This window comes from Halichoeres trimaculatus, unplaced genomic scaffold, assembly GCF_033239565.1.
Source record: "Halichoeres trimaculatus isolate MK-OKI-2021-1 unplaced genomic scaffold, fHalTri1.1 fHalTri1_scaffold_6, whole genome shotgun sequence".
Classification (NCBI taxonomy): Eukaryota; Metazoa; Chordata; class Actinopteri; order Labriformes; family Labridae; genus Halichoeres; species Halichoeres trimaculatus.
The window spans coordinates 18,752,349-18,770,517 of record NW_027437184.1 but is presented as its reverse complement, the minus strand read 5'-3'; the positions used below and the strand labels follow the sequence as shown (position 1 = coordinate 18,770,517).

Sequence of the window (18,169 nt, the reverse complement as noted above, 5' to 3'; positions counted from 1 at the left end):
GCAGCTGAAAGGAGCAGCTGACATGGTGCTGCCATTAAACTCAGGCTTGTCAATCAAAAAACTCATCTAGCTGGGCTCTTACAACACACATACGCACACATGGTTAGTTGGGCTACTATGTTACTTAAAGCTGCAACTGGCGACGTCCAGTATGTTTATTTTAAACTTAAATTAATTGCCAGGGTTTCAGAGAAAAATCTTTATTCCTAAGTCAATAAACATGGTACAAAATGCAGACACCCCGCGAGCACAGAACTTAAACCTGGAATCACAACGGTATTTTAACAGCTTCAGGACAGAGGTTATATAACTGTGCACCACAGGGTATGTAATCAACAGAGTTTAGTTGGAGTTTGATTTTTCGTAAAGAACGTCATTTTAACTGGCAAGCAAACTAATGATCAATCCTCAGGAAGTTCATGGGTCAGCTATGATGAATACCACAGCCGGCAGCAGCACTGTGTGTTTTGTCTAAAACTACCCTCTCACTGTTTCTCTTGGCTCTCCTACACAGATTTCTCTCCGTCTAAAAATAGAGGAATTACAGAACTCTCTGAGAGGGGAAGAAAATCTGGTCATGCATTTGTACAAGTTGAATCTCAACAATTTTTTTCTTCTTTGACTTTATGAGTAAGAAAGGGATGGTAAAAAGTGTTTTGGCAGCATAATCTCTCTTTGGCTTTTATGGCTGAAAAGTTTTGTCGGATGGAGAAAAAGTTTGTCTTTATGTTGGCAAAGATTAAACTCACAAGAAAAAATAGACACTTTCAGTCAGTGATGCACTTTGACAGATTGTTGCTTAGCTTTGTACCATGACACTTATCCAGCCTGAATTCTCTCAAATCTGCTCTAACTTTCCTTTATCTGGGACTTACAGTAAATTGGACAAATGCCTTTATTTTAAGTGCCTGGTTTGAAACACCTTTTTTCTCTGCAAAAAGTACAAAACACGCTCTGTATTTGCTAAATGCTTTGAGGTGTCTGTTGTTGCATATGTTGGCTCGTACTTTTGTTAAACATTAAAACTGTCAAGGTAAGATGAAGAAGCATTAATTATCACATTTCACTGAATTTTCTCTCTTGAGTTTTTTTTAAATATCAAACAGTCTCTAGACTGTCTAGTTGTGCAAATATAACACTTTAGGACCCCAGTTCACAGTAAAGTCATTTATAACTTAAGTTTAAGTTAGTGCACACTTAAAACATCTATGTCATCATAATTGTTTGTTTTAGTCAAAATGGCACAAACTGCCTGGCTGTGTTTGGCTGCGATCAAAGCACACTTTGCTGTGGGTGAACGCTCAGAGTGCTGCATCATTGCTGAGCTAACACTGAGTGTAGTAGGTTTACAAATGGAAATGACAGGTATAAAAATGTAGGAATGGGACCCTTTTGTGCTATTTCACACAGAATAGGGACAACACAAGAAAGAGAAATTGAAGGACAGAGGCGAAAAACAGAGAGGCACTGTCTGGATTGGTGGAGAAATCATCAACAGGAGCACCAGTGAAGATTAATTCTGGCATCCTGGGGGTGCAGGGCTGACTCAACATCACTTGAACCATGTCCAATCTATGATTTAAATTTAGTTGAGCATAAGCAATTGAAATACAACAGTGGATGAGGTTGAGAATAACCAAATGTGTGTTACATATGGTGCTAGAAAGTCCAGGTAGACGGCTATCTGTCTTCAATCTGCTTCTGCGCAGGGATTCTGCCTGCTTAAAGTTTCCCTTTTCTACTGTGGTAAAATGCGAGGTTACTGTTGAATAAAAGATGAATCCTGCAAACCAATAAACAACATCTTTTCCTTGACTGCAATAAGCTGCACCACATTGAGGTGCAGATATGTTATAGGTTGTCTCTTACATCTCCTCCTCACTTATTCTGACTGTAGTTTAGTGTTTCGAATGACAGCAGGGCCTGTTGGCAGCCTGTGAGGATCCACTCGCTCTCACCTGTCTCACCATGCGGCCCACTCATCACTTATTACAGGAGACTGCGACCAAAGCACTGATAAATGTTAGAAGAGTATCTATCTGCAGGTCCCTGTCAAAATGTCCCTTCAGACACGGAGCTTTCACGAATAAGATGTGTCTACAGAGAGTCCATGAGGAGGCTGTTTTTAAACCTAACATCAAAAGAAGAGCCTTAGCCTTGGCATTTAAAACTGGCTCAACCTCCTGGAGGTTGCTCTTAATGGCTGTAGACAGTGGGTGTAGCCATTTCTTCTCCTCTACAAGTCTAAGTCTGTTAACTCGATCAAAAACTCTTAGGATCCCAAAGACAGAGGCTACGTGAGGTTCACAACCACTTAAGCATAATAAATCAAGGTGAAACATGTTTAAAGAAAGGTAAAAGAAAGTAAAGTGGTGTATACCTTTGTATTACTGTGTTTCATAGAGAAGTTGTCAATATATTAAGGATGCTATAGACAAAATAATAAATCTAATACATGGATTTTCACACTTCTTATTTCTGTGCTTGTAAAAAGGGTGCATAAGTGGACTTTTTTTTGCTTTGTGCTGCACATGTAGACAGAATAAAGAGGGCTAATATGCTTTTTCGTGTTTGTGACTAGGGCATCTTTTATTCATGGCAGTGTGACTTGCAAGAGCCATCTTGAAATTACATCTTTAATGGCCATTGATCCACCGCACCCTCAGGAGCCAGATCGTATAAATGTAGCCCCAACACATGCTTTTTAAGTAGCATGCAACGACTGTCTACCATGGCTCAAATGACTACTTTTCTCACAGCCTGAAAACTTCTTCAAATTCCTGAAGCTAATTCTTTTTTTTTTTTCTGCTTTCAAAATGTTGGTCGCAGTCTCATCCACTTGAACATCTTTGAAATCAGCTCCAGCAGCTATTGCCTATTCATTTTTCCCTCAATAGCACTTTCCAGAGCAAACCTTGGAATAATAACAGCGGCCTTATTCTGTTCTCGCTCACTGTCGTCAAGGACAATTACTCATAAATGAAGAAATAGACGGCACTTTTTCTAAAGGTTGTTCTGTCACTCTTCCAACGGGCAGACTTGAGTGATAGCGTGCTGAAAAGTCAGCAGACGACGACCTACCTAAAACACAGCCAGGAAAATCTGCAGTAGCAGTTCCTTGTCCTTGACTAACAAGTTTGACAACAGAATTGGGATCTGACCGCTAGCGAATCTGAATCAAATCTCTGTTTTTTCCCTTAAGTCCCCTTGGAATAGAGTTATCTCGTAACATGATGAAGCAATAACCTCCACAGTTTAGGTCAGAGAGTATGATAATACCAGTCCGACAGCGAACATCCCCACCCTTACTCGAAATAAATATTCATTTCATCTCTGCCTTTGCTTGGTTCGCACACAGCTCCCTCTGGTTCAGTGGTGTGTAAACAAGTGCTACATGTGCTGATATTGGCAGAGGTCTCCCTGGGTTACGGTGTGTAACTGAGATAGAAATATATCATTACTGGGAGGGGACTGAGGGGATCTGAGGGACAAAGAGACTAAGAAATAAGAATATTGGATTCTGCGCCACACACACACACACACACACACACACACACACACACACACACGCACACACAAAGCTTATGTCCTTACATGCAGGCTGTCTGCTCCATCTGTCTGCTTTGCTCACACACAAATACACAAACCCGCACACGCTTAGCATAGGGTGTCCGTTAACTGCATGCGAATGGGTGATGGACTGCTCCAGTGGCTCTGCTGGTAATATAATCTTCTCTATTCCCCGAGATCCCACACCAATATGTCACAATTGTCATTTATTCCCAGCATGGTCGCTCACAATCAGATGGCTTTTCACATTGAACACACCCTGATCCTGTCAGGATGATGAACACTTCAAGTGCACTCACACACACCTCCACTCCCATGCATGCATAAGAACAAACACATGCCGCCCTTTGCATTCATGTTTATTTATTTATTCACATTTGAATGTGAAAAGACAGTTGGACTGCCATGAAGTTTTTCTAATCCTTCATAGTGCGCGCACACACACACACACACACACACACACACACACACACACACACACACACACACACACACACACACACACACACACACACACACACACACACGTGCACGCAAAATAACTCTCAAAAGTTTTTTTTATGACAAGTCAGACTGACTGTGTCCAGATAATAATTCACATCTTGTTTTTACTGCAAGACAGTAAAGTAATTAGTGTCCAAAAGGCACTGATAGGAAGAATATTTGTGCAAATATAACACTGTCAGTCACTATCCAAACGATAGACATTTCAAATAAATATGTCCTATTTTACATGAACTGTTAATTCAAAATAAACACCTTTTTTTGGGTAAAAGGTATTAAACATTAGATAAATGTTGGCTCCATCTTTAGAAACCACACACCTTTCAAGATGTATAAATGACAGAGAGATATGTAAAAAAGTCCATGTTTACAAGTGACCTTTTGTGGTGTTAAAAAATCTGCCTGGAAATTTGTCTTCACACTCTCTCAAATGTGTGAATAAACCTGATGACATATGGATTAAATATCATCCACACTGCAGCTAATTGAATGCAAAGATCTCATGATATCTGCTTAAATTTGTGAGATAAACCAGCATTGATTTGGGCTTATCAGTGTGCTTATCTGGACCCTGGGAAACCCTGATGCCAGATAGCAGGCAGAGCTGTCTGGGCTTCAGCTGAGGAGGGTAGAGTAGCAGGCAAAAACAGAGATTTTTTTCACTGAGGGTCTAAAAAATATCTTTGATAGGTTTTTTTGCCCGAAAGCAAATCTTTTAATCTGACATTTTTATACAGTGTCATCGGGACAACATCACCAAGCTTGAACACATGATTCATACTCTCCCTGGGTGACTAACACACTGAACAAGGCTCAAATTAAAGCCAGTAAGGAATTATTGCATCTGACCATAATGAGAAAGCATGCTATCCTAAGGAAAAATTCCCCTCACAACCACCAGAGATTACTCTGACTACCTGATAACTTCCTGTGGTAAATTAAAGGAACATTATGTTCTGGCTTTGTTTCGTTGGCCTTTCAGGAAGCACTTTTCTCTGTAGTGGGCCACTGGGAGAGGCAATAGTCACCCACAGAGACACAGTGAGCCGAAAGGAAAAAGTACTCTCTCTGCTAATTAGCGAACATTTCCTTTCTATAAGGTTCATATTCATCTGAGGAGCATGAAGAGGAAAATATAAGTGGAGTCATGCACTGCAAAAAAGTCATGGTTAGTTAGATTTTGAAAAATATTCCTCTCAGGTAATACAAAGTAAATCGAGCTTTAAATGGGTGAACAGCTACTAAGATTAAAACTAAGAGGACAAAATAATTGTGACAGTTAATAATTAAAGAAATAGTCATACATTTTATTTTGATTAATACTATACAATACAAAACCCCTCAGATTTATTTGATAATAGATGTTAATCAACAGAATGATACACACTCACCCCCTTTAGCTAGCACCAGAATTACTTGTTGGTTAACTCTCAGAGCACAAGGTTAGCATAACACCATTATATTTCAAAATCCTAAGTCTTGAGGTCATTTTAATTTGTCTCAATTCCAGTGTTGATACGATCAAATCTATAAAAAAAAATAAAAAAACAAATGCATAAGATAAGTAAAAAAATAAAAATTACATAAATAAATAAATAAATAGATAAATAAAATCACTGAATATGAGAAAGGGTAGGTAGAAAGAAAAGTCTCAAAATCACTGTGAGGAAGGCATTATAATGTAGTTTTTGTGGTCTATAGAAATGAGTTTAGAACATCAAAAATAATGCTGTTTAGTGCAAGGCTCATGGGACTGAGAACTAACCAATCAGAGCAGCAATTCATGTAGGTACCATGATTCCACACTTGTGCTCCTTTGCTCTGTTAATAAGAAATAATTAAAGAGTGAATTTTATACTTTCACATATCATAAAAATGGATGTGAAGTAGAATGCTTGGGTGTCCATATTAAGCACAGGTAAATTATCAGACAGCTAAATTTTCTTATGTTGTAGAAATCCCTGAATTTGACCATATTCTACTTAAAAAAAAAGAATGCAATAAAGTGACACTTCATATTACTAAATAGATTTAAATTACTTCAACTTTGATTAAAATCAGTTGATTTAATGAAATAAATTGGTTTAGATTTACCAATAAATAAGGTGGAATTAATTTATAAATAACTTATTATCTAGCCGAAATTGATTTCTATTTATTAAATATCTTGATGATACAGATTTATATATACTAATAATATGGGTGGAAGGAGTCTATCTGTCCAAATATCTGGATAAGGATGATTTGTACCACATGGCTCAAAATCTATGTAACGTTATTAATTGTCACTGTGCTGTCATAATATTTCTATGTTGAATCTACTGAATAACCTGCCCTCTGTTGCAAGCATTTGCTGAAAGTCAGCAAGTAAAGCACTATACACAAGTTAGTAATAAGTTAGCATTATCCAATCAACTTTGATGGGCTGAGGTGTGTAGAAGCTGAGGAAACAAAGAGCAGTAGATCTACCTTTAACTCACCTCTCAGAACAAAGTTTGACTCTGAATCATGTTACAGGCTACTGCCAGTAAAATTATTAGGCAACTCTCAGCTGAACAAAACAGTGTTCAACTGCTGGAGCAACATAAATCTAAGTGTTGTTATGCAATCATCTTACTCTGAGCATATGGCAGTCGATGACAGATGTAGCAGACATCATCATCCGTGTGGTGCAACTGCCTTGGGCGGAAGAGTTCTCACTGAGTAGCATTTATCTTTTTTTTTTTTTTTTAACATTGTTTACTTTTAATTCAACACAGCATGTAAGCACAAAGTACTGTTGGCCATTAAAAAAAGTTTACTCATGCATTGTTTAATCTTTGGACACGTATTGGTGATTTCAGTCTTTTTATATCATTATGAAATGATTTAGTTAAATTTAAATCATTTATCAACTACATTTTACTCATTTTTGTTTGAATAATATCATATGACAATCATTGAGTAGACTTTAATTATATTTTATCAGTTAAAAGGGTTAACTTAATTATTAATTTTATTGAACAAAAAGTATTATTTACCACCTTGCATCTAATTAAGTACAAGAAATAAATGGGCAAAAGATGATAGACTGTATTAATGCTGTCTGTGATAAAAGAAGCTAAGAAAAATACTGACAGCAAAAGAAAGTCATTTTTATGCAAAGTTAATGAGCAAATTATGAGTTTGACAGAAATTATTTTTGTGTTTTATTAATCCTTTGTATGACCAGGAAAATGAACACTGTGAAATGTCAGTGTCCTGCATCCCAAGTGCAACTTTTCTTTAAATTTTACTGCTTTTAATTGGACATTTAGGATGGGCAACAACTGTCAGCTTGATATTCTCCTGTCTGAGTAATCTGTAAGGTTTTTAAAATCTTCCTCCTGTCATATTTTCATGACAAAACTAAAACCCTGATTCTCAACCCTTGTGTATCTCTATTTTTTTTATTTGCAGTCATTAAATTTAAAAAGGGATATTTTTTGGTCTGCCTGTGAAATACTACAAAAGACAGTGACAAAGTTCTGTAGCTGTGCTGTTGATCTGTCAGTCGGCCCGCTCTCTTCCAAGTTTTATCTGACACAGAGCCACGTCTTCTTCTCTTCTTTAAAAACCCTCGTTTTAAGTCCCCTCTCTCCCTTTTTTCGTCACCCTTCTGCTACAAAGCAGATGGTTCATCAAGTAGAGCAGAGCAGCAGCAGGTTGAAAATAAGGTGTGTAGTCCAGTCAGTGTGATCGAGAACGGCCCTCTGATAACAAAGGAGGTTAATGTATCAGTCTCAGGCCAGAGGACACATACTGAACCTGCTCTATTAGAAACAAGTTGTTCTGATCAAAAATACACTGCTGAGACATCTGAGGCAAACACTGGTAGTGCTAAAAAAATCCCTCAAAACTGTGATCACTGATGATTATTGTTATAAATCATACATAGTTTATTAATGCCAAAAACAAAGTATCACATTACACTCATTCAAATAGCAACTATTCTATGAACTGTCTTTGAAAAGGGGTTGGTCTTATCTAATCTTGTCTCCATTTCCAAAATGTGTTTTCAATCTGGAACCTATTACCCAGAAACCCAAACTGCTTGTATGAAATAATGCACTTTCCTACGTTTCACAGTCTGTGCAGGCACAGCAGTAATTCAGATGCAGAGTGAGTAAACATATGTTGCATGCAGTGTACCTTTGATCTCTTTCTCATTCCTGAACCAGCGCAGGTCGGCGGCGGGCTTACTGCCCTGAGTCATGCAGGTCAGAGTGATGTGGTCTCCCTCCAAGGCAGGCTTTGTCAGGCCGTCGATCTCTGGCTTCTCAGGCACACCTGGAAGATGGAATGGAAACCACAGGGTTGGACCCAATTCAGACACAGTGGTATGCCATTATGCAACAATAATATTATCACGCCTATTGGAAATGCTCCTCCAGCCCTGCCACCTGCAGGGAGATTAGAGGGAGAAGAAACTTCGGACCAGCAGCCCTGAGCTTTGTCCTGCTCCACAACACATCAGGGAGGATTTGAACTGACTCCCTAACCACCAGGCTATCTACTTTTCAGATCACTAAAATTTCAAAAATGACATTATTATGCAAATTGGTTTCTTTTCGACTACATTTTCCTTCCATATAAAAACACACGCCTCAAGTAGTGGCTAATAAAGAAGAACTTCTCTTCTATTAGCTTTGTCTACATATTTGTTTGTAGTAGCACTTTGCTGCTGCTGTTTGTTAAAGTAAAACAATAAATAAATCATTAGACAAATTTGACTTTGAATGCTTTTTGGTCACGGCATGAGTGTAATGATACTGATACAGAAATCTATATCAGCATTGCTGTTTGTATTATAAGTGACATCCATTTATGTATCTGCATTTATACTTAAACGACACTGATGAAGGTATGAGTATTCAAAATGGTGCATGTATTTCTTTTAGCACAGATATCAGCGATGGAATTAGTGCATGAACCATGACAGGCTATTATGGTATGTTAACACTGAAATCTGTACATAATGGCATTAGATGGAAACTAAGAAATAGGGAAACTGCCACTGCTTGTGTTAACAGACGAGACCAAAAAGTTGTTGGGGAAATGTTCATTACTGGCCTTTCCTATAATGAGTGTTTTAAGTGTGTTGAGTCTGCCCTTCTAATGTCAATGAGCAATACGTCTGCCTCTGGCGGAGTGAGTGAAAGGTCTGTCAGTCAATGCCATTGACTGACTCCGGCCTTGTCCGTCTCACCACCTCTTGTAAGGTTTATTACCAGGCTTAAAGGTCTTCCTGTTTTCTGTGTACCGTCCTTTTGGGAGAACAAACTCCAAACAAACTTAAAATAGATGTTATAAGCTTGTAATTTTTCAATGTGCATGTTTTGTGATAGAATTTGTGGTTTTCAAGTCCAAGTGTCACTACATCCGAGCACTGTGCGTGTATCAGAGTGTAAATGAGTAAGTGTGGTTGACTCAGAGAAGTGTTAGATGGTTTTTCTTCCAGACTGAACGAGAGCAGATCAAATACAATGTTCATCTTATACAGTCACGTTCCCCTTGGGTGGCTGGAGGCTGCAGAGCTTTAATCTTTCTCTCCGTTTCTGGGAGAAATGTGTGCACATGCACACATGGGTGTGTAAGTGTAGAGCGCTATGAGTGTGTGTGTGCTTCTCAGCTCGGCTGTGCAGCATGAATTCGTCTGTAGTGTGTGTGGTGTGCCTTTGTGCATGACTGTTTAAGCATAACCAACAGTGTTTTCAAGACATGAAAAAGAAATGAGAGCTCGATTTTTCTGGTGCATGGTGGGAAAAAAGAATAATGGATTTCACAGATAATTCCTGTGGTCATTTTGATTACACAGCTCTCCCCTGGTTTACGTTTGTATATATGTATTAGATTCTTCTTTAAAAGTAATGAAGAGCGAAAGCACAGGTATGTAATTGACTATGACTTAGCTTTATATTTATCTAAGTTTGCACAATCAATGACCAAAAGGGCACAGGTGCTGGTGTTAGTGTTACATAGATCCTGAGAAATTCACTGAAATAGCACATTAGTCTCGTCCATGTATGTTCTTTCTCACCTCAGAACTTGAACTTCCACCAAGTAAGTGTAACATTACATCATTTTAACATTTTCTTAGCATCTATGATTTGCTTTATGTTTGTATTTCTTAACCAAAGAGTTACAAGATTTCCTGAATGTGGGGCTCATTTATTTATTGATTGAGGGTTTTGTCTGCCATTTTTGATGTTTTTTTGTGTTCTTCTCACCAGCACTCAGTTTCCTAAATCAGTGGCAGATAAACAGGCCAGGCCATTCTGCACATTTATTTAATCTCCCTCTCTGTTTCCTGGCAAGCTCCATTAACTATTGTTCAATATTGCAAAATAATTTTCTCCATATCCTTATTGAGCAATAGCTTTTAATGTCTCTAATTCACTGAATGCTTGTTAACACAGAAAGCCAGCTAATGGTCCTGGAGTGCACTAGCACATCTATTAACATTAGCAAGAGCTAATTGGCAGGATAATAAGCCTAGTGGCAGGAAATGAGACAATGTTTGTGTGGGGTGGTGATCACAACATAGACATTACCAGAGGGCATGGCAGGATGTTTTTATTGTCTGCATATACAAGCTAAAGCTGTGGGCTGTTTTAACGCAGTCAATTTGTTTATTTTTGCTGGTTCAAGGAAATAATGCAAACAAAAAACAACACCATTAGGCTGCAATTTGTTTCAAGAGAAAAATACATACAGCAATTTATAAGTCCTCAAAGCACAACCTTTGCCAAGGTTGCTCAATTGTCCAGAGGTGCTTTTGTATGTTTTCAATGACCTACAGAAAATTGAATGCATATTATACCTTAATCACTGCGTTAATGTGCATGGGTTATAGTTTTTTACAGTAATTTCACTATGCACCAAAAATGCTGGAAAAAAAACCCAGCCAAATTGCACAATGTTAAAGTAACGCTCCTAGATATCTTAAAAAAAAAAAATTAGGGCACTTTTACTTTTTGGTGGCTTAATGCCTACCTTCTTCTCTATTTTATTGTGAGACCTTTGCAAACCGTGCCACTCATGAACAGAGCCACATTTAAGATAAGATCCCATCTTGGGGCAAATAAAAGGAGCTCTAACTAAGAACAAAATGAGATCTGGTCCATTTATTAACTTACTTTATTTGTAGATCTCAAGAAATAAATAAGAGCAAAGGTAAGAATAGTTCAAGCTCTCAAGTATGGCTTCCTGTGATCACTAAAGAAAAAACACGAAAGTTACAGTATGTCTAGTCAATAAAAAAACCCTGCACTGTGTTGCAAAAATTAAAATTGGAAAATTAATTCATGAGATGTACTAAAAAATGATTTAAATGCATAGGTCTGTACTAAACTCACTAGCTCACAAAATCACTCATATCAGCATCAATTCATAGTTTGGTTCACATTTCCTCTCATCTTAAAAAGTCAGTTTTACAACCTGAACAGAAGAGAGGGAAACACTTTTGAAACACACATTTCATATGCAGAATCACCAACAAAGTTATGGATCTGGTGTCCAATCAGTGATGATCTGCAGCTCTTTTCTGTTTGAAAAAAATATACATTTTTTAATTTATGACACTAATCTGGGTAAATCATCTAGTTTTGTATTGCCTTGGGCTCTGCCAAATAAATACTTAATAGAAAATATTTGAATTCTTTTCATTTTGAAATGCAATGTTTAGCCAGCTTTGGGACAGCACAGCAGAAGCAAGAATATCAAAAGCAAATCAGAGGTGGGTTATTTGGTGAACAATCAGGAGATCTCCGTCATAGGCAGGCTGGAGAGCGCTCAACCAATACTTCAAGTCTTTCCTCCACTCAGTATCTCAACCCTTTTGTGCTTTCTTTATTGCTCATTGTCCCTCAGAAGCGTAACAATATTTTTCTTTATTTTGTCATAAAAGATCAACAAGAGCAACTGAACAACTGAGGATTCCTTTTTTTTATGCTGAGGAGCTCTATATTGAGGTCTCTTATTATGTTCCATGAAGCATGATTGGATTAAATAATACTCTTAATGCAGAACACAAAATGTGCTTGAAAACTGAAAAAACATCAATTTGCAGAAATGTAGAATTTCATATTAAACTAATGACAAAGAAAAAAAAAAAGTAATTATTTGTAGAAGTAGGGCTAAACAGAAGTTGAGGTGGTGTACTTACCCAGAACAGTCAGGTAGGCTTTAGCTGTTCTGACTGGCATGGTGAAAAGGGAACACGTGTACATGCCTTCATCAGTCAGCGAGACATCACTGATACTGATGGTCAGCTCTGACGATGTTGCACGCACCAGCTCGATCCTGTTGTCCCTTAAAGCTGCAGAGAGACAGACAGAAAGAAGAGACTGAGAATTAAACTCAAACTTAGAATACAATACTTAACAGCATTCTGGTTAAATTTCTTCTTTTGCAAGTTTTGTTTATGTAGCTCAAATTTAGTTCTTGTTTTGTTGCCCCTCTTGTGTTTTTTTTGACCAGATGTATAATCCAGACACTGTGTAGAGCTTGATGTCAACTCTATATAAAGTATATTGTGCCTATTCGGGTACACTCTGTGCACACAGACACATTCACAGAGACTGTAAGAAAGAGGCAGGGTGGAAGAGGAACACTGTAAGACACTAACGAATGTGAGGTGACAGCAGCAGATTGTATAGGGTGCAAACATGTCCACATTGTTGGTGAAACAACAGCAGAGTGTCATCTTAACAGAACAAATGTTAGTCTTATCCAACAGAAACACTATAAACAAGACACAGCTATGAGAAATGGACATTTATGGATATTTGAATAAAGGTGATAACTGTTTTCCAATGTCAGCCATTTGCAGAGTGAGATGCAGTTTTTGCCACTTAATTTTGAAGCACAAATTTGGTAGTACAGTTGATGAAATAAGTAAGGGCTGGTAAGAAAAGGAATTCTAACCAAAGGCCACACTGAACTGTGCAAGTGAAACAATGAATGCATGAGCAGATTAAAATGCAGAACAGTAAAAAATTGCAACACGTAGTTGCCTCAAAACTGAACTTTCTGTTTAGCCTGAAAAGGATAAATCGATGCACCTCTTCAGTAACCACACTCATACAGACTTCTCTGGTGTAAAGCCTTGTAGACATTTTACTTATATAAAAATGTAATTTTCCAAAAGACATAATGGGAATGGAAATCAATACGGCAATAACAGGCTTTGAAAGAGAGGCCTAATGAGAATTTGGCACGATCTGAGGTAAGAAATGGATCTGCTGAAATTGCACTGCTTGTTGAAAGTTACTTCATTGTCTTCAAAGTGGATCATATCTGAGATGCAGAGTGGGCAGGCGCTAAGATCTTTGTTACTTTGGGAATGACTGGATTTACGGCTGTCACATCAAGGAGTGTACCACAAAGCAACATGCAACTTCAAAAAGGTGTTGCAAATTGTACACAAGTAGATATTTCATTTATCATGTTTGGGTGGTGTTGCAAACTTTAAATTTCATTTGAGTATGTCTTTTGTAAGTACACTACTCTACAATTCTCCCTCATCCCAAATAGTCATGGATACTTAGCTTTTGAGTTTTTGTTTTGGGAAGGAAATCTAAAAGACAATAAAGTATGTCATGTTCCAGGGTTAATATTTTTATCTATTTGCAGCTTTTATAACCTGTTCTGTGTCCTGAGGAAAGTCTATTTACAGAACACTCAAAAGAGTGGCTGACTAAGAAGCATTACCTGATGTATCTGTCACATTAAATGTTGTTTCAACATCTTAAAGTCATTTTCTTTCCTAGCTACCCTGCCTTTATAATTAACAGTAAACATTACCTTTTGCATAATGTGTAGCATAACTGTTCATACGTCATCTTCAGCTAATGTGATCAATTACAATCAATGAAACATTTTAATTTGATTCTTTAACTTTGATAAAAAAAAAACACTAAATAGTTTAAAAGTAAACTATCTTCCTTTCATATCACCTCTAGACTATTCCTCATGTTTTTCAAAGGATGGTATAAATTTCTAACACAAAAACTTTGGTATTTGAAAAAAATAATTGTGGATTATCTCTTTGCACTGTTGATTGTAAGCACTTATCAATTGGGCTGATATTTTTTTTCAGTTTCATTTTTGGGCATCTGGGCAAGAAATGGGAAATGCGATGAGTAGATTGTGGGGGTAGATATGCACAAATGGTTTGAGGCTGGGGGTGAATCAGTGACCTTTGGGGAAGGAACTAGTCTCCGTACATGGGGCACACTTCAAACAACAAGGCCAAGAGCCCCCAGGTGTGTCGATTGAAGTTTTGAGAATACAGAGCTTAAGCTATCTAAGAGTGATGTGAAAAACATAAATTATGTCTCATGTAATTGTGCTTGTGTGTATATTTTCAACTCTCCACCTTCCCGAACATGTGCTGATGTGTAAAATGTTGTGGTTGTATCAATAAAATTTACAGCATTTATCACTAAAGTAACATGGTCTTCAAATTCCAGTTTCCCCCCAGGCCAATTTTCCTTGAGTTGTAACACCTGTTCCATTTACACAAGTTTGATATGTAGCAATTTTTTTTTTTTTTTGCCGGATTCAGCACAGCACATCTGATCATTTGAAACTGTTCCAGTATCTACAGTTTCAGCTATGTTTTTATCCACTTACTGCTATAATTTGTCAGTGATGGTAAACGTCTACCCCCTGAGGTGGCTTTGAAAGGAGGTGTCAGGCGTATAAGCTGCATTATTTTCACACCTCCTGTGTATTCATTGCTGCATAACTGACAAATGTAAAGAAAGTATCAGAGAGCGGTCCCACTATCTCATGTCATTGCGTGTGCTATGGGAGGGATAGCCCTGCTTTGCTGGTGCCTGACTAAACACCTACAGTCGATGGCAGCAGGGTTGTAATCAGTTTGGCTAAACGACAGCTGCTCTCCCTCATTTATTATTGCATTTGTTCTGTACCTTCCACATCCCTGGAAAACACTGGTTATCTTGACATGCTGTGTACAGAGCCTGAGCAGGCATGACACATTGATATGAGCACATGACATATCTTTAGACTCTGCTCTGGTGACAGAACATTTCTGTTTCTATGTACAATTCAAGACCACCACATTAGATTCACGCACTGCTGGTTCAGTTAATGGTTGGACCTGTCCTGCACAGATAGTTCTTGCTGTGTGTATACGCACAAATTTGTACACCCAGTCACATCCCAGAACAAACTGAAACAAAGAGTAGATTATTTGCACTGATTGGAGACAAAGAATGGTTTCTATTTGCCTCTGCATATCTTCCTGTCTTTCATTCTGTCAGTTTGTCTCATTCCTCCTACCTCCACAGACCTCATTCTGTCGACTCAGGCAGCTGCACCAACCTGCAAATGTGTACAAGTTTAAAATGCTTCTTTTCTGCTGGTGACTTATTTGCTTTGGGCAAGGAAATAAGAGCAGCCAAACGTCAGAAAATACTTTTTCTGTTGCTAGCTTTCGTGCTGTGGCAATGCAGCTCGACTTGCCTCTTTTAAAGTAAATGAAATATTCTGACTTTAGATCTGCAAATTAAAAGGTAAAGTGACTTGGGAAGCTTCTTTTTTACTTGCTGCATGCATAATGAGAGAGCAAAAGTTTAATATGACTCAGCTCAAGGAATTGGGATGCATACTTGGTGACATCAAAAGATCCTGTCAGATGTTACCTGCATGACACTGCAAAAGTGTAGGATTTCAGATCTCTAGATTGAAAGTATCTGGGGATCACTTAGATTAGAATCATGATTTGGTAATCCAATCATGCTGGAAGTGTTATTCTGCATTTTCTCAGTGGTTAGAGGCGGGGATCAAGAGAGTTTTGGCCTGGATGCCAGAAAGCAGGATCATCCTGATCCCCCTGGAGGGCTGGATTTAGAAACATGAAAGGTGTTGTATAAAACCATGAAATTATGATATTACTAGCGGGGATACTTTTTTTTTTTCCCAGCTTATTTGTCTTATTTAATTTAGGGTGGACATATATATCCAAATGAAACTGGCATTCTTCAATTGGCGTATTTAAAAGACTTTTAACTGACACTGAAGATCTCTAAGCCGCCTAATTCAGAGTATAAAAAGATCAACAGTAAATTGAGCGGAACATAACTGTGGGAGAAAGTGCCACCTTTATGTCTTTTTCCAGTATTTCTCTCAAACTTCTTAACCTTCTTACTCTTGTTCTGTGCCTGGTTATGGGTGACATTGCAGTATAGACAGAGGCAACAGAGGAGATGAATGTTTCCTTTCCTGTAGCTACTTACTGTCCATTAGAGACCATTAGTGCCAACAGACCTGAATGTATTCAGGCAGGATGGCGCTGTTGACAACATCAAAGAGTGGTCAATTTTTATTCCAAATTAACAAATGACTTTATATAGATCCTTCCTTTTTTGAACATTTAGCTAGACTCTGTATCCTTCCATGTATATAAAGACAAAAACAGGAAGCCAAGCTTTCATTGTTTAGTTAGAGACCTGATTCTTACTTCTCTGTCTATTTTTTAGCACAGGGTTTACTGCCAGACACAATCACCATGAGTCTACAAAAGTACACATGGTTTAATATTTGAAAAGTGTGGGTCTGTTACTAATGCTGCTGACCACTGGACCATCAGAGAAGACACATGTTGATTTTATGCCTCTCTGACTGCTTGGCTAACTAAACTGCTACCAAGACTTTATGTTTTCCTAACATTCAGTGTGGGACAGAAGATACGTTTTGGGTCTTTTTTTTTTAAAGAGAACTCTATGGGGAAGGACAAAAATATGAGTCTTTGAAAAGAAGGAGCGATACTAACAGAAGTAGTGCATAGAGAAAGCTAAATCCTTTTCATTTCTTTGGGTTTAAAAGTCACATTTTTATTCTGAAGACAGAAGTTCAGCAAGCTTATGCACATGTTTTATGTAAAGTTGCATTCAACCCTAATCATTGAGATGTAGGACCAAGCTCTGTCATTGCAACCATTCCAGCCCACAGCAGATGCCTCTTTCCAACATCCTTCTAATGAGTTGATTTTTAGCACATATGTATGGCTATGTGTAGCCAATATGCTGCACATATCCACGCTAGTGTTAAGCTCAGGCCCCTTGATCCTGTCTGAGTCAGACCTGCAGCTGAGAGAGTAGGAACCCTGATCCTGATCCAAACACATCAACACATTTATTCTGCATTTCTGAATCAAACAAGAGCTTAAGACATTTGACAGAAGCCCAGTCATATTAAAGCAAGCAGTTGTGGTACTTTTCCGATATGTTGCAGCCCTGTCCCCTTTTGGGTGAAAGCATGTCATCATAAGTGGCTTCTGGTAAAGGAAACCCACAGGTCTATAATTTTGTAGATTAAAATAAACTAGAAAAGCACTCAGAGAGCACTGGCCTCTGCCACGCATACTGTGATTGTCACGCAACACTGTAGTCCTACTTTAATGTTATACTCCCTTTCAGCAGACTGTCTGCTACAATCTGGTGTTGGTTGCAGGTTTGTGCAATAATTTGTTACCTGACAGTGTTGAATTGATGATGACAGTGCATTTTTCATTCTCCAGATTTTAGTATCCAGAATCAGGATCAGGATCTGGATTGTACTTTTTCATCTGTCAGAAATTATGTTGATCTTGTCTTGTATTGTTTTGCAAAGCAATCCAACCATTTATCAAGGAGTTATATCTCGCAATGATAAAGAACTCTTTGAAAAAAATCCTGGATCCAGACGGTGATCTGGATCACCTCCAAAATTTAATCACTTCTTCCTTATCCCATTTTGAACATTTCCTGAAAATTTCATAAAGATCTGTTTTTTTTTCTTTTTGAGTTATGTTGTTCACAGACAAATAAACAAACTATCCCAAAAATATAACCTCCTTGGCGTAGGTAATAAATAAATAAATCAATTGAATATCATTATGACCAAAGGCTAGTAAGGTGAACATAATGATGATGACTTTTTCCTGACTAGCGATTAAAAATTCACAACCACATCCCCCTGTTTTTCTGCTCCCCTCAACATTAAAAGCAGTGGGTGAGTAAACATGAGGTGTGTGCACACGTACATATTAAAGGTAATTACATTT

General features: G+C 37.9%; 1 protein-coding gene across 3 annotated transcripts in view; it reads right to left on the bottom strand.

Moving 5' to 3' along the window:
- The window catches only part of cadm2a (cell adhesion molecule 2a), a 232,087-nt gene that overhangs the window by 28,134 nt on the left and 185,784 nt on the right, over positions 1-18,169 (bottom strand). For all 3 annotated transcript variants that reach the window (XM_074672024.1, XM_074672023.1, XM_074672025.1), the window contains 2 exons: positions 12,260-12,412; positions 8,245-8,382 (listed from right to left, as the gene is read on the bottom strand). In XM_074672024.1, the coding sequence (XP_074528125.1) occupies positions 8,245-8,382; positions 12,260-12,412 (291 nt within the window). The remainder of the gene's footprint in view (positions 1-8,244; positions 8,383-12,259; positions 12,413-18,169) is intronic.